Raw genomic sequence first — 25,568 nt, forward strand, 5'->3', positions numbered from 1 at the left:
CAGAATGCAAGTTAACAACATTCATCAGCTATTAAAATGGTCACCAATCAATGCTTTGACAGCTAAATGAAACTCCAATTAGCTGCACAAATAAACAACAAAAAGGGCATGCAAACTAACAATAAGCTTCTTTTGCCACAATGCTAGGACTGATAATTAAATTCAAATTCAATCAATTTATTTATTTATTGTTTATTCTTTAAAAAATTTTAAAAGGGAAGAGATGACCTCTGGTGATTCGCCATAGTTTGCAGGTAGGTTCCATATAAAGAACTTTATGTCATGTTAAAAATGCCCAAAACAAGTCAGTGAAGCTGACAAAGATGTCTGTTGAAACAAAGAGCATCTGTCATAAATATAACATTGTGACACATACTGTACATGCACACAGATATGAGACAGTAAGGATGATATGTTAGTCACACTTGGCTGACTGTTTTTCTGTCAGGTGACTGATGCTGATTCTTCAGGCTATTCCATCTGTTCACACAACGCCAACACTCACTGAGGTCTAGCATAAACTGTACACCAGCCTACATCAGCAGAGACATGGACTATTTATTTTACATCAGCTGCCTGGGTATACATTTGTGTGTGTCATGGAAAAAATTATTAGACAATCCTTGTTTTCTTCAATTTCTTGTTCATTTCAATGCCTGGTACCACTAAGGGTATATTACCTGAAAAATACAATGAACACGACAAGAAATGCAGCTGATCACATAATATTTTATGTCCTATTTGACATGCTTAAGCTTAATTGTATTCCCAGGGTATATAAGAGGCCATTTCATGTCATAAGCAGCACTGCACATGCAAAGGCCTAGAGTGGTTTCCTGCTTACATTCAAGCCGTAGCATGACTCAGAAGTTGTTAGCTCTCACAGAATGCCTTAAACAAAAGAATTATGTAAAGCCACAAAGACAGCCATCTTAGCACTGCTGGACATTGGCACGAGTGAGAGACAGGTAGCAGCAAAACTGAAGATATCCAAGACAGCCGTTCTTTACACCAAGAAAAAACAAGCCGAACATGGTACTACCAAATTGCTAGCTGGTTGCGGCAGGAAACGTCTTTCTACCCCACAAGATGACCGTGCACTCATCCATTTCTGCATCAAGAAACATCGTCAGACCTCCAGGGACCTTAAAAATGAGTGAACACTGTGGAGAAATGGGACTTGTTCAGCAAGGACAGTTTAAACCAGCTTCTTGAAGCTGGTCTGAAGTCACACAGGGCAGGAAGAAGCCCTTCATCAACGAAAGGCAGAGGAAAGCCTAGTTACTGTTTGCTGGGGATCACAAGGATTGGACTGTTGATGATTGGGCTGAGGTTCTCCTCAGTGATGAATCCAGTTTTCAGTTGATGCCCACTCCAGCCAACCTACTGGTTAGGAGGAAGCCTGGAGAAGCCTACAGACCAGACTGTCTTGATCCTACAGTAAAACATGGGGGTGGATCAGTGACAATCTTTTAATATGGGGGGAACAGAGCAAATGCAATTGTGTGAAGGGCGAATGAACCAGGTCATGAACAGGACTACTCTTGAAAACAATCTTCTTCCATCAGCTGGAAAACTCTTTCCTGCCTCCAGTGACTGGATTTTCCAACAAGACAATGCACCTTGCCACATGGTAAGGTCAGTTAAAGCCTGGATGGAGAACCAGAACATTGGAACCATGCCTTGGCCTGCTCAATCACCAGATCTAAATCCAATTGAAAACCTGTGGAAAATCAAAATGGAGAACCACAAGCCCAAAAACAAAGCAAATTAGTTTGAATTAGTGCAACAGGAATGGGCTGCTGTGACAGCAGAACAATGTCAGAAGCTGGTGGAGAGCATGCCAAGATGCATGGCTGCAGTCATCAGAAACAATGGTTATACAGTCAAGTACTCACTCCTGTGTGGATCATGGGACTAAAACAGACAGAAAACATGGAATGCCTAAAATCACTGTTTTTGGCAGCACAATGCCATAGCTATTGATTTAAGAACTTAAGTTATTTTGGTTATTATCAAGAATACCATGGAAAATGACTAGATATCAGCTCTTAAATTAAACTCTTATGAGTTATTTTTGTTGTTATCATTATGTTTGTCCAAACAAATGTACCTTTAGTCAAAATGAACAAGAAATTGAAGAAAACAAAGGTGGTCTAATATTTTTTCCCATGACTGTATATATATGTGTGTGTGTGTGTGTGTGTGTGTGTGTGTGTGTGTGTGTGTGTGTGTGTGTGTGTGTGTGTGTGTGTGTGTGTGTGTGTGTGTGTGTGTGTGTGTGTGTGCTGGTCTTTTTTGGAAACATCCTGTTTTTTGCCTCTCAGCCCACTCCTCCCCCACATTATGTGTTCACCAGCCATGTAGAGTCATCTGAAGGAGCTGGTGGTGAGTAGATTTGTAAGAGTTTAGCAGAGCAGAAGGCAGAGCGATTTTAAGAGGCAAGATTTCTTTCAAAATTGTAACTCCGCCTTCTACTTTTTGCTTAGTCACATTCTGAAAAATAAAATCAAATAAAATGACTAGAATAGATAGATAGATAGATAGATAGATAGATAGATAGATAGATAGATAGATAGATAGATAGATAGATAGATAGATAGATAGATAGATAGATAGATAGATAGATAGATAGATAGATAGATAGATAGATAGATAGATAGATCCTTTGAATTACTTTATCTATTGTTCAGTAGACTGGTGCATACTGTACTAATCCACATAACTCCTTTGACATATCTATGAAAACAGCATTCCATATATCCTATAGATCGTCTTACATTATATAAACCCACTATTACTAACAGCTTACCGCAATTTAGAATCGTCTTTGCAGTTTGGCCCATTCCCTCTTCCGTACGTTCTGACGTACACGGATATGCGTATGAGTTGTAAACAAAAACGGACAATCACTACTTTCCTTTTCTGAGCCAAACCAGAAAACCAAACGTCGACATATCTCACCCACCGTACTTTCTGCAAGGTACGTTTCAGTATGTCAGCGGTGTTAAATTATCCAGTAGGTTGCTGTGTAGTGAGGCTATAAGCGGGCAGATATGATCTGTTATGTAACATCCAGGCGTTAAATACTGTGGTGGAGCAAGCAGCTGCTAGCTGTCGAACTTCATGGTAGCTAACAGCTAGCCTGACGCCGATAATGCTCCTTTTGAATTAGTTAGCTATTAAGTACGACACTGCTAACACTAGTTAGAGAGGTTACCCGGTGTAAGATGCCCCCCTTAAGAACAGTGGCTGTTTTCTTTTTAAAAATATTTTTATCCTGAATGTCCATATAATATGTACACAGGAAGCATGCTTAAGTGAACACGTTAGGAGGGTCCTGAAATCGTACAAATTTGTTATTTTAAAACTAAGTCTAAAATCCCGAAAAGGGGCATCTTACCCCACAACCCGAGGAAGATGCTTGTACTACCTTGGTGTAAATAAATTTGTTGTTATTTTATGATGTAAACTCATTTTAAAAATTTGTTTGTGGCTCTGAATTTAGCTGAGATATAAATATTGCATAACACAATGCTGCCTCAAGTGACGTCCTCCGTGTGCTGGTCCCAAGCCCGTATAAATTCCGAGGGTTGTGTCAGGAAGGGCATCCGACGTTAAACCCATGCCAAATCAAATATTTGAATCAATCCTACGACTTCCATACCTGATAGGACGAGGGTTGTGTTGACTGCCATCGGTGCTGTTGACCGACAGGATACTGCTGTAAGTTGGACTACTGTTGGTTGAAGAAGGAGAGGAGGGAGGTGTGTTCATAGGCAGAGAGAGAAGAGGAAAATCAAGAGTCTAGGACTGAGAGTAGGGACTTTGAATGTTGGGACGTTGACAGGGAAAGCTAGAGAGTTGGTTGACATGATGCAGATGATGAAGGTGAATGTGCTGTGTGTTCAGGAGACCAGGTGGAAAGGTAGCAAGACTAGAAGTTTAGGAGCCGGATTCAATCTGTTTTATCATGGCATGCATTGGAAGAGAAATGGAGTAGGAGTTATCTTGAAGGAGGAGTTTGTTAGGAATGTTGTGGAGGTAAATGAGTGTCAGAGTAATGAGTCATAAGCCAGAAATTGAAAGTATGATGTTCAGTGTTGTTAGTGGTTATGCTCTACACATAGCATGTGAGCTAGAAGAGAAGAAGAAATTCTGGAGGGAGTTTGATGAACTGATGTAGAGTATTTCCAGAAATGAGAGAGTGGTGATTGATGCAGACTTCAATGGACATGCAGGCAACAGAGGTGACAAGGCGGGTTTAGTATCCAGGATAGGAACGCAGAAGGACAGATGGCAGTAGGCTTTGCAAAAGGAATGGAAATGACTGTAATGAATGCTTTCTTCCAGAAGTGGCAGGGACATAGGGTGACTTATAAGAGCGGAGGTGGGAACACACAGGTAGACTCCATCTTGTATAGATGGTGTATTCTGAAGGAGATCAGTGACTACAAAGTAGTGGTAGGTGAGAGTGTAGCCAGACAGCATAGGAGGGTGTTATGGAGGATGACTCTGGTGGTGTGGAAGATGAAGACAGCAAAGTCAGAGCAGAGGATGAAATGGTGGAAGCTGAAAAAGGAAGAGTGCTGTGTGGTTTTTATGGAGGAGTTAAGACAGGATCTGAGCGGTCAGGAGGTGCTTCCGGATGACTGGACAAGTACAGCTAATGTGATTAGGGAGGCAAGTCGGAGAGAACTTGGTGTGTCATCTGGAAGGAAAGAAAACTTGGTGGTGGAATGAGGAAGTGCAGGCGTATATACAGAGAAAGAGGTTAGCTAAGAAGATGTGGGACACTGAGAGAACTGAAGAGAGTAGACAGTAGTACAGGGAGATGCATCGTAAGGTGAAAGGTGGCAAAGACCAAACAAAGGGCGTATGATGACTTCTGTACTAGGTTGGACTGTAAGGAGGGAGAGACTGATTTGTACAGGTTGGTGAGGCAGAGAAGTATGTTAGAGTGGTGCAGGACATGTATGAGGGCTGTAAGACAGTGGTGAGGTGTGCTGTTGGTGTGACAGAGGAGTTCAAGGTGGAGGTGGGACTGCATCAAGGAGTCCCTTCTTGTTCATTACGGTGATGGACAGGCTGACGAACGAGGTTAGACAGGAATCTCCATGGACTATGATGTTTGCAGATGGCATTGTGATCTGTAGTGAGAGCAGGGAGCAGGTGGAGAAAAATCTGGAGAGGTGGAGGTATGCCCTGGAAAGGAGAGGAATGAAGGCTAGCTGCAGAAAGACAGAATAGATGTGTGATTGAATAACAGAGACCCAAGTGTAAGGGTGAGGTTACAGGGACTAAAGATAAAGAAGGAGGAGGATTTTAAGTACTTAGGGTCAATAGGCCCTGGAGAGTGTGGAAAAGAGGTGAAGAAGCATGTTCAAGCAGGGTGGAGAAAAGTGTCAGGTGTTATAACCACTGATATCTAAATTACAAAACTAGAAATACCACTGCCACACACACATAAACACACATGCGCACCTACTACTGCAGGAATTTTCACCAAATAACTTAAACTCTTATTGAGAAAGAAGTAATCATTGTAAAATAGTGGCTTAATTTACAAAATATAAATACTAATTTAAAAATCTAATATTTTTTACTGTGAAACATGTTTTTGAATGTGAATTGTTTTGTTGTGGCCTTGGATGTCATTCAGATCTTCCTTTAAAACTCTTGCATTCTAACATATTGCAAGTAAGTCTTAAAAAGCCTTCCATATGCCTCTCATGTAAATAGTAAAAACAAATTTATATCGTTTGTATATGTACACGTGTGGACAAAATTGTTGGTAGCCCTCGGTTAATGAAAGAAAAACCCACAATGGTCACAGAAATAATTTGAATCTGACAAAAGTAATAATAAATAAAAATTCTATGAAAATTAACCAATGAAAATCAGACATTGCTTTTGAACCGTGATTCAACAGAATTATTTAAAAAAATAAACTCATGAAAAAGGCCTGGACAAAAATGATGGTACCCCTAGAAAAGACTGAAAATAATGTGACCATAGGGACATGTTCAATCAAGGTGTGTCCTCTAATTAGCATCACAGGTGTTTACAAACTTGTAATCAGTCAGTTGGCCTATTTATAGGGTTACAGTAGTCACTGTGCTGTTTGGTGACATGGTGTGTCCTATGGACAGACGAGACAAAAGTGGAACTTTCTGGCAAGGCACATCAGCTCTATGTTCACAGATGCAAAAATGAAGCATATCAAGAAAAGAACACTGTCCCTACTGTGAAACATGGAGGAGGCTCTGTTATGTTCTGGGGCTGCTTTGCTGCATCTGGCACAGGGTGTCTTGAATCTGTGCAGGGTACAATGAAATCTCATGACTATCAAGGTATTCTAGAGAGAAATGTGCTGCCCAGTGTCAGAAAGCTTAGTCTCAGTCACAGGTCATGGGTCTTGCAACAGGATAATGAGCCAAAACACACAGCTAAAAACAGCCAAGAATGGCTAAGAGGAAAACATTGGACTATTCTGAAGTGGCCTTCTATGAGCCCTGATCTAAATCCTGTTGAACATCTGTGGAAGGAGCTGAAACATGTCATCTGGAGAAGGAACCCTTCAAACCTGAGACAACTGGAGCAATCTGCTCATGATGAGTGGACCAGAATACCTGCTGAGAGGTGCAGAAGTCTCACTGACGGTTACAGAAATGGTTTGATTGCAGTGATTGCCTCAAAAGGTTATGCAACAAAATATTAAGTTAAGGGTACCATCATTTTTGTCCAGGCCTGTTTCATGAGTTTATTTTTTAAATAATTCTGTTGAACCACGGTTCAAAAGCAATGTCTGATTTTCATTGGTTAATTTTCATAGAATTTTTATTTATTGTTACTTTTGTCAGATTCAAGTTATTTCTGTGACAGTTGTGGGTTTTTCTTTCATTAACCGAGGGGTGCCAACAATTTTGTCCATGTGTGTATGCTTATTTTGTACTGTCAAATATGACATCAGCATTCTTCAAAACCATTTATTTTGATTTCCTCAGAGCAGTAAAGTGATCCCAGTGCTATTTAAAAATTAGCCAGGCCAATGTTATCCATGAAAAGGCTTTAAATTTATCCTAACATATTTAGTGGTTCAGAGGAGAATTTTGGTGGGGTTGCTTACCCTGGTTTACCCTCCACATTTAGTTGTATTACTAATAACAAGCTTGTTAGATTTATATCAAAGCCCAATAAATTGTTATTTAGCTTCAGTACAAATTAAAATTATGAAGTAGCATAACACAGTCAACAGTGATTTCTATCACATTTTTTCTTGTATATTGACTGCAGTATTCATTTAGTTTTAGTTGAAATTTGGTCTTTGCTTAATTTAATTTTAAATTCGCCAGTTAGCCATGTGCGAATCAGACAAAATACGGCATATAGCTCATGGCTTCCTAACAATCCTAAAAATGTCAAATTTTCTGATGGAGTTTGGCAAAATGTCTTTTACCAGCAGACATCAAACAGACATTAGTGGGATGTTTGTCTCTCTCAAATCACAGCTTCACACAAGACTAACTAGTTGAAATGATACCTATGACATTAATGATGTTCTTCAAAAAGTAATATTACGTCTTTACTTTTCCTTGACATTCCCCCACCACTGTTTCTGTGTCTTTTTAGAAAGGGTGCAGATGTGTGGCAGTGGCTGATGAAGTGCCAGCTCCCCACCATAAGCAGACATATTTTGGTGTTGTGGGCCTGCAGAAACAATTGCAGCCAACATGTCTAGGAAACAGACACCGAAATCCGTGCGAAGCAATAAAAAGAGTGAACTGGAACGTAAGAGGGATGAGCGGGCAGCACGCAGGGCCATTGTGAAAGACCGCAAGAACCGCCCTCAAGATGGTGATGAAGGTGCAGAGTTTGTCAGTTTCTCCAACCAGCTCCAGGCCCTGGGGCTCAAGCTGAGGGAAGTCCCTGGAGACGGGTAAGAGCAGTAAAGCTGGACTTCTTTTCCCTCTATGTTATTCTTTAGCACCTCTGATCCTGTAACCCATATCTCTTAAGTCTTATCATTTGCTAATAAGCCAAAACATAATGACCACTCCTACCTAATGTGATGGTTCTGCTTTGCATTGTTCCACAACAGCTCTGACGCCGCAGATGCATAGACACATCGTCTGAAGGTGCTCTGTGGTATCTGGTATGGAGACTTTAGCAGTAGAGCCTTAAAATCCTAAAATAAATTGTGATTTGGGGACCCCATTGACCAGACATCTTCCAACACTCTGTTGCTATTAATGATTTGGCCCTTCTTGGTATACAGCTGCTGTGTCCTCAGTGGTCCTCACTGGGAGCATATAAAAAAAGCTTTTCTCCGTCCCAGTCACCTGGCTGATTTGTCTCATGTCACCCACACCTACACCCTGGGTGAGAGAACTATAGCGATAGACACTTTATCAATAGCAGTAAGAATGCTGTAAAATAGAATGTTCGATAGTTATACTTAAATGCATCAGATGCAGACCATAAAAGCACAGAATGCAAACCAAAAGTTCAGTTGTATGAACAAATCTCAAGCTTGCTCCCTCCATGGCTCATAGACAGCATATCATAGCTTGATGATGGAGCCACTTTGCCCTCTGTTGCTTTCCTCTTTGGTTGCCATTCAGGTCTCTTGAAGTGCGCTAGTCCGTGGCCATCTGGGCCTCCCATCCTTCTCCACCTTCAGTGGTGGAGACTGTGGCTGGAGACGACATTTGCTATTGTAAGGCAGGCTTCACAGACAAATATCTACCACAACCCTGTTTCCTCCACCACATTCACTTTTGCGATGTAGTCCTGTTAGCTTGCTCTGAGGGCTGATGGACTTGACATTGAGGTGGGCATGGTGACCAGATGTCTGGTCTCCGTCTGGTGATACTTGGTCTAAGCCAACCACTAGAAACCTTGGCTTCCTCTTTGTCCTTACTTATTCATAATCTTTATTTATATTTTTTTATTGCTGTGTTATCATTAAAATTATTATCTGTATACTTTGATGTATGGGCTAAAGTAAATTATTCAAAATAAGGTGGTAAATTCACAATAAATCTTTCTTCTTTTTTTAAAAAAAAAAAAAAAAAAAAGGTGTTATTACAAAAACCATTAATTATTCTCAATATCAATTGAAATAAAACATTTTTTCGTGTTAGACTTTTCAGTTATATCACTGAGCCTGAGTCACACCTGCCTGTTTCTTTCACATCCAAGATGTTGATGAGAAGCTTTTGCTGTCTAACATGTTGTAGCCCTTGACATCGCCATGGTTATGAGATGATCATTCTATTTACTTCATCTGTGAGTGGTCGTAATGTTTTGACTCATCTGTGTATACATAAAGCTTAGCTTCAAGCTGGAGGTAGCTGTCTCACCATCAGTAACCAGGATGTCCATTATGTTATCAGCCTATATGTAAGTAGCAATGCACTGCAGCTAAATTGCAATCTTTTATAACTGTGTGGCAGCATAAATTGGACATAAATGTCACTCATGTTATAATTTGTCCATCAGTCATGTTTACTCTGGACAGAAGGTCTAGGAAGCTTGTGTTTTGCAGGACTTTACTGTTATTGGCCAAAACTCAGAAATGTATATATGTATGTCACATGTTTGTCTCCTGCAGGAACTGCCTGTTCAGAGCTCTAGGGGACCAGTTAGAGGGTCACTCCCGGGGTCACCTGCGGCTCCGCCAGGAGACAGTCCAGTTTATGACGTCTCATCGACAAGACTTTGAACCCTTCGTCGAGGATGACGTGCCCTTTGCACAGCACTGTAAGAAAAAGTTCCAGTGGGTGACACAAAGTAAATTAAATACAAGGTTATGGTTAGATAGACACTCCCCAATACCTCATTCACAATCAACAATCCTATTTTGATACTTAATGTGGGCAGAGCATTGATTTCAATGGGATGCAGTTTTGGCTAACAACTATGCAGAGGCTCCTGGTTGTGGTTCTTTCTACTTGCAATGGAATGACAGATATTGTACTCTGCTGTACAGTACCAGTCAAAATTTTGGATACACCTTGTCATTCAGTGGTTTCTATTTATTTTAATTATAATTAAATATATAATTTAATTCTACTGAAAACATCAAGCTATGAAAGAACAGGTATGGAATTATGTTGTAAACAAAAAAACGTTAAACAAAACAAAATGTTTTCTATTATAGATTCTTAAAGGAAGCCCTCTTTTGCTTTGATGACATCTTGGCACACTCGTGGCATTCTCTCAATCAGCTTAATGAAGTAGTCAACTGGAATGGTGTTGAATTAACATGTGTGTCTCATCAAGAATCAATTTGTGGAATTAGTTGCCTTCTTAATATGTTTGACTCCATCAGTTGTGTTGTGCCGATGTAGGGTTAGTAGACAGTGGATAGCCCTATTTGACTACTGTTGTAATCCATATTATGGCAAGAACCACTCAACCCAGTAAAGAGAAATGACAGTCCATCATTACTTTAAGTCATGAAAGTCATCCATCCGGAAAATTTTAAAAAACTTTGAATGTATCTTCAGGTGCAGTCGCAAAAACCATCAAACGCTACTACGAAACCATTTTTATAGCAACACACTACTTTCTGCAGTACAATACTGTTCAAATAATGCTCTTGAGGGTTTGGTGCCATGGTGTGTTCCAACACTACTATTACGCAGACAGAGGACATTGTAAGTAATCAAGAAAAGTTGGTACACCTGCAGGATTTGGTAGCACCAACTTTCAAGACTTGATCAACCTCCATTGCTGCAAAACAGCTTTAAGTTGTTTACCCATTTCTTGTTCCCTGAAAAAGGCCTTTTTGTATTATTCTGAAATGTATATTATTTTTCAGTTTTGGGGAACCTTACCTTATTTTTTAACCTCTTGCAGTTACCTTTGTACCATTTCAACCTATTCATTAGACTTGAACTACGTGAATTTCAATAAACACCTGGAAAAATGGGAGCGTTCTGAAACTTTTGACTGTCAGTGTAGTCTATGATTAAACCCTAGAAAGTGATGGTCGTAATCAATTTTGTTTTTTCTTATCCAGTGTCCAACCTTTCTCAACCTGGTACATTTGCTGGAAATGATGCTATTGTGGCTTTTGCTCGCAGTCAACAGGTGAAAGTGGTCATCCATCAGCTGAACACACCACTGTGGGAGGTAGGGACAGAGGCAGAGGCTGTCAAATGACATTATGTAATCTAATATGTTTTACCATGTGATATCCTTACACCCTGTGGTACGCCACAGTTTTTATATGTTTGTATATGTTGTCATTGCAGATAAATGGTGTAGAGAAGCAGGTGTGCAGAGAGCTACACATTGCCTATCGCTATGGAGACCATTACGACAGTGTGAGGCGGATCGGAGACAACTCTGAGAGTCCTGCCCACCTCCGCATAGAGGTATATAATATACAATAGTATCCAATAGAACAGCGTTTAGGAACAGCTCTCGCTCTCATCTGACATTAGCTGAAAACAATTGTAAATTCCAAGCCTGCTTATTTCAATGTCAAGAATGAATCATGTCATGTCCATCCATCCATCCATTATCTATACACCGCTTAATCCTCATTAGGGTCGCGGGGGGTCCTGGAGTCTATCCCAGCTGACTCGGGCGAAGGCAGGGGACACCCTAGACAGGTCGCCAGTCTGTCGCAGGGCTACATATATAGACAAACAAGCACTCTCACATTCACATCTACGGGCAATTTAGAATAATCAATTAACCTCAGCATATTTTTGGACTGTGGGAGGAAGCCGGAGTACCCGGAGAGAACCCACGCATGCACAGGGAGAACATGCAAACTCCATGCAGAAAGATCCTGGGAAAGCCGGGACGCGAACCAGGGATCTTCTCGCTGCAAGGCGAAAGTGCTAACCACTACGCCACTGTGCAGCCCCTCATGTCATGTCTAACTTTTTAATTTTTTAATATATGTTATTAATATTTACTAATGCACCTACTGAGGCATCTTCTAATGATGTGGTTCTGATGTTTCCTCATCATTGCAGAATCTGCAGAATTCACATGGCCAGCAGCGTGAGTTCGGGGACGGGCAGAGGGACAGACAGAAAAACCCTTCTTCTACAGCATCAGAGGAGGACACCGTCATCCTGAGCTCCATCAAGAATCGAGGAATCCAGGGTCAGAGGCTACACTTGACTCATTAACTGCTGGGAGAATTGGACTGCCTGGAGTCAGTGTAATTAATGACTTCACAAGCCTCATGACTTCCAGCTTGTCTATTCAGCTAAATTTTCTATTGATCACATGAACACATCGGTGTGTACGTACGTGGCCTGTCTGCATGGCGTTAACTGATTCTGTTCATATGTTTATTATGTGTATTTGCTGCCTAGGTGATGAAGAGAACCTGCTCCAACTGAGTGCGGCGACAATTAACGCTGAATGGCTCGTTGGTTCTGTGCTGGGCCAGTCCTGCCAGGGCCAGTGTGCCTCAGGATCCTGCTCAGCCTGCAGAGCCGCAACGGCAGACTGCAGTGAGCACAAGCAGCCAGCAGACGGCAGCAACGTTCAAAAACCTAAGGTGCGCTCAAAGGAGAGATTCTCCAAAGCTCCTTTCAGGCATGCACCCTGTTCTGTTTAGTGTGTCCACTTCATGTCTGAATGTGCACGCCGGTCAAATTTCTGTAAAATTCACAGTCTTACTAGGAACTGGACCTAGTAACATTTCTGTATCACTTTCACCACAGCACAACTCTGAACTGAAGTAGAAAAACAAGCGTCAGTGACTTCATTGAATTTTTTGAACTGTAAATTACCCTCGAGAGAACGCGCAGAGTGGATCAGTCCAGGCCAGGATCTGATAGCAAGTCATAATGTTTGTTGGTAGTTTAGTGCATACCTGCATGATCAGACAGCAGCAGTGTTTCCATGTATGCACGTAGCAACAGCAGCAACTTCATGAATTACTTTTAATTCAAAATTATCCTTGACATGAGGGAAGGATGGATCAGGACCACTGAGGTCACACTGGGTACTTTTCTTCACCTCATACAGGTGAACCGTCACATAGTCATAGTTTATCAGCGGCACTTAATTATTTTGTTACTTTGTGATACTGTTCTCCATCCTGAGCTTTCAGTTTCAGTTTAAGAAATCAGAATTAATCTGGGCTGTCAGTTATTTGGACACTTTGATGAGATGCTTTTAATTCACATTTTGTCTGTTATTGCATTATGAAGTGTTATACATCACTTGGTGTATTATCTAATCTCACTTGAATGACTAACATCATGTGCATATCACAGCTCTCTCTAGCAATGTGGGGGTATGTCTGCATGAAACCGCAAGAAACATTGGTAGAAAAGTGACTTATGTCTGAATGACTAGAATGCTGTCTCCTGAACGGATTGATGAAGCCAGCAATGTTCTATGTCCCATGTCTAAAAAGGACTTAACTGACACATAAGTTTTCTTGCTTCTTATCCTGTCCAGAAAAAAACATTGCTATCCAAGTTCATTTTCATTATACAACGTCTCCCTAAAGTCTGGACACAGGAAATCTCATTAACTATAATTTTTTTGCCTCCACAGATTAAATAGGGCTTTGTCGAAAGAAGAAAGAGTTGAACTGGTATTTCTCAGTGGATGTGAAGGATGGACATATCCAAAGATAGCAGATGAATTTAATGCATGTCATCCAAGGAGGATTCCACTTGACTTTTCCACGGTGGCGAAGATGGTTAAAAAGTTTAAAGAAACGGGCAGTGTCATGGAAAAACCCTGTTCTGGACGACCAAATGTAACAGCCAAAACTAAAGAATTGGTCATGGCTAAAATTCCTGGTAGCCCCAAAAAATTACTTCCTTAACCCTAACTCTATCTTTCCATATGTCTATCCTTACCGTCCACTGTGGTACCAGTTCAACTCTTTCTTCTTTCGACAAAGCTATATTTAATCTGTGGAGGCAAAAAATGATAGTTAATAAGATATCCTATGTGTCCTGACTGCAGTGACACCCTGTAGAATTGTCTTTACTCTTAAAATTGACCTACAGTAATTGTGCAGACTGCAGCAATTTAACTTTTTCAATGGATTTGAATAACAGTGTAGGGAAACGAGCTTAATGTCAGGACATGCTGCCGTTAGTGTAATTACTCAAAGCATACATTATTGTTTCCGTTATTCCCAGGTATCCAACAAGCAGAGGAAAGAGCAGCAGCGGCAAGAGAAGAAGAAGCGTCAGGAGGAGAGGCATCGGCAGAAGTTTATCCAGAGTAAAGGGAGCCAGGACCAGAACCAGAACCTGCCAGAGGCCGTTACTTTAGTACCGGCTCTCAACACTCTCAGTATATAGACTGGAGCATGGCCATAAATACCTACTGCTATTCTAGCTACCAGTGGCTGTCCACAAACTTTTGCACATAGTTCAATTTGATTCAGTCACAGTGGATAACTTTTCCTAAAGAAAGCCCTATAGTTTCTTTGCAAACAGTATATCGGTGCCTGCAAACTTGTATGAGTGAGATGTGTGAAAGTTATAAAGGGAGAGTGACAGAGCATGACTATCAGTGTTTTTGTTGAATTTTGATTTACTTCAATCCCTGGTTGGTGTTGGTGTAGAAGCTCCTCTGGTCTACCTACTACGCTACCTAGCCCTCTTTCTATGCTTGGACATCTGGCTTACCATGACAACCATGCAGAGAATCTTGGATTTGGATTGAATTAACTTGTGTTCAGATTATTCTGTTCGTGATCAGAGAATGAGGTAAAGGAAGATTGGCAGATAAATGATTGTTATGCACATGGCATAAGAAATGTGGCAATAAATAATAATAAATGATCATTTCCATTTTTTTGTGTATATCAGATAATATAGATTATTCATGGTGACATATTTAAGTACATTATTCAAGTTAGTAATTTACATTTTCGTCTTGTGACAGGATATTAGTAAATTTATTGTTACTGTTATTTTTACTAATGTCCTCATAGCAAAGTATAACAAATTTAACATTAGCAGACGTAAGGACAGAATACTAAGATTTCAGTGTGTATAAAAAAAAATCCTCTAAATTAGTTTCCTGGGATTTTGTCCATCCTGTCACTATTAAAGTTGAATGATATTTACAGCAACACAAATCATGGATCCCACAAATTGAGGCATTTTACTGCGATTTATAGAAACACACAACTGATTATGAATACAGTGATGCCTTCAAATGGTAGCATCTTAATTTCTGTATATGATGTTACTATAACTGTGTCATTGATTTTGTGGACATCTAAGGGTAATGGATTACCTCACAGTCAGGAAAACTTGCCAGTAAACCAATCAATCAGGTTGGATATTCACAGGGTGAAGTGCTACGCTTTTAATAACTGGAATCATGGTCTTGTTCTGTAATTTTCCATAAACTCTCTATGCTTTACATATTTGCAATCATGCAGCCAGATGTTGTGTATGATATATGATAATTTGTTATGCTAACATCTAGGACTTCAGGTAGTGTAGCGGTGTCAAACTCATTTTAGTTCAGGGCCCACATGTAGCCCAATTTGATCTCAAGTGACCAGTAAAATCAGAGCGTAACTTATAAATAACTACATCTCTGAATTTTTCCCTTTTATTGCAAAAAAGTACATTCTGAAAATGTTCACATTTAATGAACTATCTTTTTTACAAAACATAAACAACCTAAAATTTCTTTGAAAAAATAAGTGAAATTTCAACATTATGCCTCAGTTTATCGTTTACACGTTACAACTTAGAGATCACAGAGTGTCTACAAAAGCACAAAACATTCAGTCACAGGTATCTGAGGTCAACAATATAGTATTTTACTTTATGATCAAACCAACTTGTCAAGATCTAGAAATGATTTTAAATTTACATTCATTTCCATATCTATGTAGTAATCCTGAGGGCCACAGCACACAAACTGAAGTGGAAACTATTAAGGAAGAAGGTTTAGTTATCCCCCTGCCTTGTAAATGTCTAAAATGTATATGAGCCGGTTTTGCCGCATCTTTGACACTCCTGATTTAGTGTAAAAAAAAAAAAAATGAAAGGGGTGGGGGCGGGGGGTGTATAATTGTTAAACCAAGGTAGATGCAGAAAGCCTTATCATTGGAAGTACTACCAGTGTAAACCTGTGTGCTAGCTCTGTCTTATATGCATGATTATTCTTCAGCACATAGCACGATGTTTAATCGTGTTTTGAGAATTTGATGAATGGGATTTCAGAATTGAGCTATATCCGACCAGTCCTTTAGCTGAATGTGCTGCAGGGCCACAGCCAATACTGCCAGCGGTAATGAGAACTCTGTGCAACACATGCACAAAGCTAACTCAAGATATTGGCTGCTGACTCAGAGGCCGTCTGTGTATTATAGTGGAATTGGGACATCAGTTTGAATATACTGCACATTCATGTCATACAAAAACAGAGCTATTGCCTGAAGATGTAGTAAACTGAGCATCAGCAAAATAAGAACTCAACAGAAATAAAAAATTAACGCTACAAACCACTGATTTCAAACTGAGCTTTAAATTTTGAAATTCCATATCTTGATTTAAAAATATGTACAGCAATGATCACTAGCAGAACTACAGCAGGAAGCATCAAAAAATAAATGGACACTAAGAAATGCAAGAAAAGTTTTTATTAAAAGTGTAGCAAATCACAAGGTCGGGTTTACAAAGATCATCGTCCTCAACAGACTTGACAAACTACAATATGTACACTTATTCATACACAGTCCTCTGTTGGAAGGCAACTTTAAAGACTAACTTACAGGTGTGTTCACTACATTTTAAACCAAGACTGTGAAACTTTGAACAAGATACTGAAGCATTTATGGAATGATGTTCAAAGCTAATGCTGGAATAGCAGTGGCAGGAGAGGGACAGAACCTTGAAGAGAGCAGACTGACTCAATAATGTCAAGGACACTGCAAAATCCGTAGAAAGTCGCTAACATAAGTTAGCATAACCAAACAAGCTACCAGTCATCAGACTGGAGTCTACAGCAGTAAACCCCTTGGCCTGACTTAAGTGTAATGAATGTGTTCTATACTGGCGCAAAATCTACATAGTCTGTGAAAAGGTTCACAGAGAAACACTATATTCCACCACTGCCTTTACAGTCGGTATAAAGTCTGGTAAAAATGTGCGTTGATACCTGAGGTTCAAGGGCAACTCCTTCTGTCACTGCATGATATCATTAAATGTTCTCCATACAGGGAAGTTTGCCTTCTTGGGCTGCTTCAGTTTGAGGACCAGTGCTGTGATGTGGAAGCTGCTGCTCTAGAAGTCTTGTCGGATGTTCTCTTTGTTCTCGTCCCCCTGCTGTTGTCTGAGCTGAGTGACTTCGTTTTCCAGCTGGACGATAGCCCGTTCTATCTCATAGTTCTTACTTACCAGAGACACCCAGCTGTTGCAGGACAAATACAGATGTTAAGACACAGGGGAATCTAACTGACACATTAACTATGTACACTGACATAAAACATGTTTAATGCTTTTAAAACAACATACTTAGACTCCAGCTCTCGCAGTTTGGATCCTGCTGCCAGCTGATCATTCTTACGCTGCCAGTTCAAATCTTGAATTTGCTTTCTGTGCGAGAATAAATATACTGGTAAATGTGAGAATAGATTTAATAGCACTTTGATTGCGCAAAGAGTGATTTTTTACCTGAATTTGTGAAGTTCCTTTTGTGCCATCTCAATCATGAAGGCTAAGTTACTGAAGAAGGAAACCAAGATAACATGTTAGCGGCCTTAAGACTAATTATACAGCAAGCTGATATCAGCAAAGAAAAGGCTGCTGTCACATACTCGTTGTAGACTTTCCACGCATTGGTTCCATATTGCGACATGAGCTCCAGGTTTTCAATTCGGACTGCCTGATGCTCCAGCTGGGCCATGGAGTTGTTCACACACTCCTGCCAGGCAGTGATGTCGTTCTTCTGTCCTGATGAGGGCGCTGGCAGCTCATATCTACACAGGAAAAAAACACAACAGATGAAATGTTCAAAATTGGAGCTAAGGAGAGTTTAAAAAAAAAAAAAAAAAAAAAGATGATTTTACTAAAACACCCATACCATAATTTTAGGAAAACAAAAACATCAACCTTCTCAGTTTCAAATTCAGTATAAACGAATGACAGCCACTGCTGGCTTTGTTGTCTCTGCTAGCAGCTTTTTAGCAGCTAAGAAAATCTCTTTGATTCACAGCTACAATGCAAGTTCAACATAGTCAGATTTACTTTATGTTAGGTGTCTCAACAAATCTGAAAACCTCAGTCAGAGATGATGTGTACCATGACAGTGGTACACACAGTGCACAAAACAGACTGATGGCATGCTGCCTACTTCCGTCAAGAGGAATGGGTTGTTATCATGGAGAGCTATGAAGAATACTTAAAAAAAAATAGTTCAGTCAAAAGTGCTGTTACTGCAAATGCAAGAGAGGAATGCCAACAGCAAACTGATAGTCTTATGAGTTTTAGCAGCCACTTATTACTCTATGTTTGTCTGTCAATCTGTCTGTACACAACATTACTCAAAAACAGAGTAACGGATTTGGATGAAATTTCAAGGAAGGTCAGAAATGGCACAAGGTCCAAGTGATTAGATTTTGGCAGTGATGCGGCTTAATGTCTGGATCCACAGATTTGTTAAAGATTTCTGTATCATTGCGAGATAGCGGCACTGCATCACTGCAACTATGACAACAAGTGAACGCTACGTCAACTTCCTGCTGACGATCACATGATTGCGATCCTAAATCGACCGGTGCGGGCTTATCGTGACTTATCCGTCAGAAATCATACAACGACTGAGCAGCCTTGGCGGAGTATTTTTTTCTAGTGTGACAGCTGCACATTAGAGTTCTTAAACTTCAAATTTCCTTTAAAAATGATACGAAGAGTTGGTTCAATCACAAACTTTGAACAGAACCTCCTCCAGAGCCAGCTACCAGCAGCATCAGTTACCATGGTAATCCAGCAGGTTAAAAACAGAGCCACCTTCATGATACTGAAAACTCAGGCTCAACATCGACCCACTGTTCATTTCTCTAGTTTAACTTTTCACCGCTGCTTTTGAATCAACCCTTCCCTTCCTGTCTACAGCCGCAAAGTGGACATGAACGGTCAAGTGATGTGAATTTTAAGGTGTGCTAGTATGTACAGAGGCCATCTATGAAATGGTGTGAAAACAACTGTCTGGTTGGAATTCATTTTAAAATGAAAAGGTTTGTGGAAATGTAGCGTCAGAGACTTTTCCACAGGAAGGGCGGGAGGTAAAATATGGATGAGACTGTCACGACATGCCAAAAATAAGTCTCTAAATATGTCAATCAACACTGGCCAAACAAAATTGAGGCTTCACACTCAGAGAGGCAGATCCTTTAACTCAATAAAAAAAATAACAACAGGACATGAAACCACTTCATGACCTTTTAAGATATCTTTGCTGCAGAGTAGGAGAGGAGATGGAGAAGGATGGAACAACGGTAAAAACCTTCACCTCTCTTTTCTCTTTCCCTCTATGTGGCCTCTGCAGCTACTCTCACAGGACCTGTTCAAGTCAAGGTGAATTGTGGGTGCAAAAGCCAGTTTCTCCGTCCGTCATCTACGCCCAGATGCACCAGTAGATTTACAGCTACGACTGTCATGGTTCTACAGGGTGTCCCTAAAGTCTGGACGTATAGGAAATCTCATGAACTATTTTTTTGCCTCCACAGATTAAATATGGCTTTGTCGAAAGAAGAAAGAGTTGAACTGGTATTTCTCAGTGGATGTGAAGGATGGACATATCCAAAGATAGCAGATAAATTTAATGCATGTCATCCAAGGAGGATTCCACTTGACTTTTCCACAGTGGCAAAGGTGGTTAAAAAGTTTAAAGAAATGGGCAGTGTCATAGACAAACCCCGTTCCGGATGACTAAATGTACCAGCTGAAACTAAAGAATTGGTCATGGCTAAAATTCATGGAAGTCCAAAAAAATTACTTCCCTAAACCTAACCCTAACTCTATCTTTCCATATGCCTATCCTTACCGTCCACTGTAGTACCAGTTCAACTCTTTCTTCTTTCGACAAAGCTATATTTAATCTGTGGAGGCAAAAAATTATACTTAATAACTAACCCCCCCCCCTTCCCTAACCCTATCTTTCGATACGTCCATCCTTCATGTCCAAAGGTGGTGCCCCAGTTTTCTTTAGGCACATGCTTAAAGTCTAGTGTAGTTGTGCTGCAAAGGTATACCTCTTCATACTCAGGAGATCCATGGGCTGCCGAGCTGCCAACCGCTCAAACTCATTCCTCATAATTTCTGTCTGAATGGTGAAAAGAAAAAAAAAAGTGATATTATTTCTGTGTCACTGGTTGAAAATATAGTCAAAGGTCAGATGAGTTCATTACCTCAAAAGTAGAGAAGTCAGGAGTGGGCAGGTAGCTCAGGTAGTTCTTCGTAGGTCGATACCTTCTGGTCTCCTCTTCAACAAGAGCTGCAGCCTAAAGGATAAAAACAGGATTTTTATTTTGCACATCAAAAGCACCTGCATCTACTGGAAAATTCTAATTTTCTCCCTTTGTGTTACAGTTTAAACACTCACTCCTGTGGGCAATTTGTAAGTTGACCTTACAGAGCAGATAAACATCTGGTTATTCAAACACATTTGCTGCTTACTAATTAACTTGATTTTGGCAGGGCAGAGAAGCATCTGAAAGAGCATACTGACCCAACTTGGATAATAATCTTTCACGGAGGCCAGAGATTCTGCTGGTTAAAGACACACTTTCCAGTTTATTGTGTTTAAACGGAAAAAGACACTGACCCTAACATAACTGCACAAGGGTTTTCTAATCATCAATTAGCATTTCTATACCATTAGCTAACACAATGTAGCATTAGAACACAGGAGTGATGGTTGCTGGAAATGTTCCTCTGTACCTCTATGGAGATATTCCGTTAAAAATCATCCATTTCCAGCTAGAATAATCATTTACTACATTAACAATGTCTAGACTGGATTTCTGATTCATTTAATGTTATCGTCATTGAAAAAAAATGCTTTTCTCTCAAAAATAAGGATATTTCTAAGTGACCCCAAACTTTTAAACGGTAGTGTATGTATTTCTTAAAATCAGCAGATGCCTGTGAAGAAATGCAAGGAGGTGAGTAGGTGGCAAAGACATGCTATGTGAGCAGCAAATACTAAAAGTATAAAATTTTAATGAAAACAATAGTCAAAAAGTAGTTATGTAGCATTCTTGACGCCTTGAGATGTCTGTTAAAGGACTCAGGTCTAAGTGAAGTCATTAACCTCTAAATGAGTAAATGTTCTTTGCAGGCAGATGAAGCAGTGACAAGTGATTCCATATTCCAATGGGAGTGTCATAGCAGTACAGCTCAGATACCCTTTCTATTAGTGGGATCTACTATGTCGTCAGCCTCGTCTATGACTTATCACAATATCTGCTCTGCGAATAGTCTGCAGAGCTGCAAAATGAACATTACTAAAAGTAGTTAAATCATTCTGATTTAGGTTGTTTAAGCTGTAACCACATTTTAACATGGACCAAAGCCGTTTCCATAAGTTAAGGAAAAGTGGAAAAACTCTGATGATTATAAGATGAAGTTTTTTAAAATTATGCAAGACAGACATATTTAAGGGATTCATGCTTTTCTCACTCGCCTTTCTCCTCTGTTACAAACTACTCCCATGCTTTGTCCACTATCCACTGTCCAAAAGTACTGGAACAGTGAGGCCAGTTCCTTTTTGCTGTAGGCTGAAAAAATTTGGGTTTGACATCAAATGAAGAGAATGAGACAAGAGATCAACATTTCAGCTTTTATTTCCAGGTATTTACATCTGGATCTGATACACAACTTAGAAGATAGCATTATTGTAATGAAACACCAAACTGTTAGGTGAGCAAAAGTGTTGGAACAGATAAACCTAAAATAGACTAAAGTGAATCAGTAAATAATCCTTTGCTAGCAATAACTGCATCAAGCCTCTGCATATTTCTTTAAATTGGCAGACTAAATGTTTCTGTAGACTTCTGGGTTCATTTTTCTGCTGCCAACGTGTGGTACATCATCAATGAAGATTAATGAGCCTGTCCCAGAAGAAGTCATGCAAGCCCAAGCCATGACATTACCTCCACTGTGTTTCACAGATGAGCTTGTATGTTTGGGATCATGAATAGATCCTTTCTTTCTCCAAACTTTGTCCTTTCCATCACTTTGGTAAAGGTTCATCTTTGTGTCATCAGTCCATAAAACTTTATCCCAGAATTGTTGAGGCTCATCTCTGTACTTTTTGTCAAATTCCAGCCTGGCCTTCCTATTCTTCTTGCTCATGAGTGGCTTTCATCTTCTGGTGCAGCCTCTGTACTTTAGTTCATGAAATCTTCTGCGAATAGTAGATTGTGATACCTTCACTCCTGCCCTCTGGAGGTTGTTGCTGATGTCACTAGCAGTTGTTTTAGGGTCTTTCTTTACAGCTCTCACAATATTTCTGTCATCAACTGCTGCTGTTATCCTTGGTCTACCCATTCAATGTCTGTTACTTGGTACACCAGTGGTTTCTTTCTTCTTCAAGACTTTCCAAATGATTGTACTGGCTATGGCCAATGTTTGTGCAATGGCTCTGGTTGATTTTCCATCTTCTCTCAGCTTCACAATTGCTTGTTTTTCATCCATAGACTGCTCTCTGGTTTTCATGTTGGTTACACCTCTAACTATAGATGCAGTCTGCACAGACAAAACCCAAATCTGAAACTGAATGTAGACATTGAGTGCCATTTATTGTGTGAATAATCAATGTAATAGGACACACCTGGGCAACAACACCCACCTGTCAGTCACATGTTCCAATACTTTTTCTCACATGAAAAATGGGTGGGTTCAAACAAAAGGTGCTCTCTTCTAAGTTGTGTATCAGACTCAGATGTAAATACCTGGATATAAAAGCTGAAATGTTGATCTCTTGTCTCATATTCACCATTTGATGTCAAACCCAAATGTTTTCAGTCTACAGAAAAATAAAGGAATTGGCTTCACTGGCCCAATACTTTTGGAAGGGAGAGTAAATGTTCCCAACCTGTACAACTAGCTTCTAACAGAGCCTCAATACAACACATTCATACATATGGGAAAATAAGACAATGTTCCACTGTAAGGCTGAACAATCCACCAAGCAAAATAGTCATATTGTATCATTGTGGGAGTGAAAATATATTTTACATTGCAGTCACATAGGGTGTGTTGTTTTGTTGCATTGTTATTGTACTGTGGTAATATAGAACAATTTGGAGGGACGTAGGACATTTAACATGACCTTTAAAGAGCAAACTAATAAATCTGACTCCACAAAGTTATTCCTGCCACTAAAAGGGAGCTGAGGTGGAGGATAAGGAAGGGGAAGAAAAGTTATAGGAGGAGAATGAAGAAGCAGCTGCAACAGAACATCACTGGGGTTTGGAGAGGCCTGAAAACCATCTCTGGCCACAAAGAACCCCACCCCCAGTGTGGGGGAGACAAAGAGTTAGCAAATGACTTGAACCTTTTCTTCAATGGATTTGATCAGTCATCTGGGCCTCCCTCTGCTCTGTTGCCCCCACCATCTATACCACCTGTATACTGTCTCACCCACATTCCTCACTCTACTTCCTACAGCACCCAGCTCCAGCACCCCTAATGAACCTTTTCCCCTCACCAACACTTCTGACACCTAGCTCCCCTGTTGAGAAGGTTGTTGCGAACGGCCTGTTGTTGCGAACAGCCTGTTGTTATTCCTGTCCAATTCTGGAAAAACCAAAGAACTGGTGGTGGACTTCCACAGGTTCAAACCCACTCATCCAACACCAGTGAGCATCCAGGGAATGGACACTGAGATGGTGACATCTTAGAAGTATCTGGGTGTTCACCTGAACATTAAACTGGACTGGTCGGACAATACAAACGCCCTCTACAGAAAAGGACAGAGCAGACTCTATCTGCCGAGGAGACTCAGGTTTCTTGGAGCGCAGCACACCAAATGTTCTGCTGTTGGCTGCAACAGTGAACACAAGTGTCTTCATGGCATCGCACATCTGAGTGGATTACACTCTAACTTTTAATGGAAACGTCTACACAACAATAGGAAAATCCTTAGTGTACAGCTAATGTGGCTAACGTTAGTATTAGCTTTGACCGTATCCCCACGGGTCAGAACTCTGTGGGGATAGTTAAGCCGAGGGACATTCAGAAATGGTGGAAATTTCAACACCAATTTGAAACCAGTAAACATTGTTGGGTTATTTCACCCATCTTTGCAGTACTTTGAGCTGAACATTGGAAAGACACATTGTGAAAATATACATTACCGTTCAAATGTTTGGGGTCACATAAAAATGTCCTTATTTTTGAAAGAAAAGCATTTTTTTTTAATGAAGATAACATGAAATGAATCAGAATACAGTCCAGACATTGTTAATGTGGTAAATGACTATTCTAGCTTGAAATGGCTGATTTTTAATGGAATATCTACATAGGGGTACAGAGGAACATTTCCAGCAATCATCATTCCTGTGTTCTAATGCTACATTGTGTTAGCTAATGGTGTTGAAAGGCTAATTGATGATTAGAAAATTCTTGTGCAATTATGTTAGCACATGAAAAAATGTGTGAGCTTCCATGGAAAACGTGAAATTGTCTGGGTGACCCCAAACTTTTGACTGGTAGTGTAGATATTTTGCGTGAAGCTATGTGAAGTGGAGAGACTTTCCACAAGAGTAAACGGTTAACATTTGACGTTGAGTCTCTTTAGTTGCCCTCAAGACACCAAACTTTTGAACGGTAGTGTGAAAATTTTATTAAATTACTTTAGAAAAAACATACATGGGCCTTGTAATCAAAGCTGTGCTCTCACAGAAACGCTTTATTCAGCGCTACGCAATTCCCTAAACAAATGAACAAGCTGAATATAATACAGATAACTGAATAAGAGTAAACTGTAGTTTCTGGCTGCTAAGTGCTCCCTGTGTGCCATTTCCACGCAGCCTGATGAACTAACACGCTGCAGTTAATCAAACTCCCCCTCTGAAACAAACCAAACCCGCTTCACTCACCGCTTCTCTGACACCGGCTGCATCGTAACCTTGGTCGAAATATGGTAAGGCATCGACAAACACTTCACCAGCTACCGAAGCTGTTCCGGCCATTTCAAATCAGTCTATTTACTGTTGAATTTGTTTCTTTATCCCTCGCTCTGCTAACTCTCCGGCTAGCCAAAGCCAAGTCCTTCCTGTGTTAGCATCAGGAGTTTTTATTTGCGACCCCCAGTGGACTGGAGTGTAATTGCAGCTGAAGCCCAGCTGTACAGTATCCGACTGTCCCCTAAATGCTCTTAACTCTTAAACCTTACATCAGGGGTGTCAAATTCATTTTAGTTCAAGGGTCACATTCATCCAAATTTGATCTCAAGTGGGCCGGACCAGTAAAATTATAACAAAACAACCGATAAATAATGACAATTCCAAAATTTTCCCTTTGATTTAGTGCAAAAAAAAGTACATTCTGACAATGTTCACATTTAATGAACTATCTTTTTAC

At 40.2% G+C, this 25,568-nt stretch overlaps 3 protein-coding genes across 3 annotated transcripts in view; 1 reads left to right on the forward strand and 2 right to left on the reverse strand.

Moving 5' to 3' along the window:
- tmem240a (transmembrane protein 240a) overlaps positions 1–3,814 on the reverse strand; it is a 26,191-nt gene extending 22,377 nt beyond the window's left edge. Inside the window, exon 1 of the mRNA XM_035945584.2 lies at positions 3,668–3,814. Within this exon, the coding sequence (XP_035801477.1) occupies positions 3,668–3,777 (110 nt within the window). The 5' untranslated portion in view covers positions 3,778–3,814. The remainder of the gene's footprint in view (positions 1–3,667) is intronic.
- Positions 2,830–14,795, forward strand: otud3 (OTU deubiquitinase 3). The gene is made up of 8 exons (XM_023264555.3): positions 2,830–2,983; positions 7,633–7,939; positions 9,617–9,765; positions 11,030–11,142; positions 11,265–11,387; positions 12,000–12,132; positions 12,348–12,535; positions 14,145–14,795. Exons 2-8 carry the CDS (start codon positions 7,734–7,736, stop codon positions 14,307–14,309), a joined length of 1,077 nt encoding a protein of 358 aa, XP_023120323.2. The 5' UTR covers positions 2,830–2,983; positions 7,633–7,733; the 3' UTR covers positions 14,310–14,795.
- A 1,808-nt stretch (positions 14,796–16,603) lies between these two features.
- bcas2 (BCAS2 pre-mRNA processing factor) lies at positions 16,604–25,263 on the reverse strand. The gene is made up of 7 exons (XM_023264541.3): positions 25,085–25,263; positions 20,387–20,479; positions 20,231–20,301; positions 17,795–17,956; positions 17,652–17,702; positions 17,493–17,573; positions 16,604–17,388 (listed from the first exon to the last, which is right to left on the reverse strand). The coding sequence occupies exons 1-7, from the start codon at positions 25,175–25,177 to the stop codon at positions 17,262–17,264; spliced, it is 678 nt and encodes a 225-aa protein (XP_023120309.1). The 5' UTR covers positions 25,178–25,263; the 3' UTR covers positions 16,604–17,261.
- Between the last annotated feature and the right edge of the window lie 305 nt (positions 25,264–25,568).

This window comes from Amphiprion ocellaris, chromosome 8 (assembly GCF_022539595.1).
Source record: "Amphiprion ocellaris isolate individual 3 ecotype Okinawa chromosome 8, ASM2253959v1, whole genome shotgun sequence".
NCBI classification, from domain to species: domain Eukaryota; kingdom Metazoa; phylum Chordata; class Actinopteri; family Pomacentridae; genus Amphiprion; species Amphiprion ocellaris.

Bases quoted from the DNA above. Each gene is read 5' to 3' on its own strand.
- bcas2 (XM_023264541.3), bottom strand. From the start codon at position 25,177: ATGGCCGGAACAGCTTCGGTAGCTGGTGAAGTGTTTGTCGATGCCTTA. The intron at 20,480-25,084 runs GTGAGTGAAGCG...TTTATCCTTTAG, and splicing joins CAGCCGGTGTCAGAGAAGCG to GCTGCAGCTCTTGTTGAAGA. The intron at 17,574-17,651 runs GTAAAAAATCAC...ATTCTCGCACAG, and splicing joins AAGGAACTTCACAAATTCAG to AAAGCAAATTCAAGATTTGA.
- otud3 (XM_023264555.3), top strand. From the start codon at position 7,734: ATGTCTAGGAAACAGACACCGAAATCCGTGCGAAGCAATAAAAAGAGT. The intron at 9,766-11,029 runs GTAAGAAAAAGT...TTTCTTATCCAG, and splicing joins CGTGCCCTTTGCACAGCACT to TGTCCAACCTTTCTCAACCT. The intron at 12,536-14,144 runs GTGCGCTCAAAG...CGTTATTCCCAG, and splicing joins GCAACGTTCAAAAACCTAAG to GTATCCAACAAGCAGAGGAA.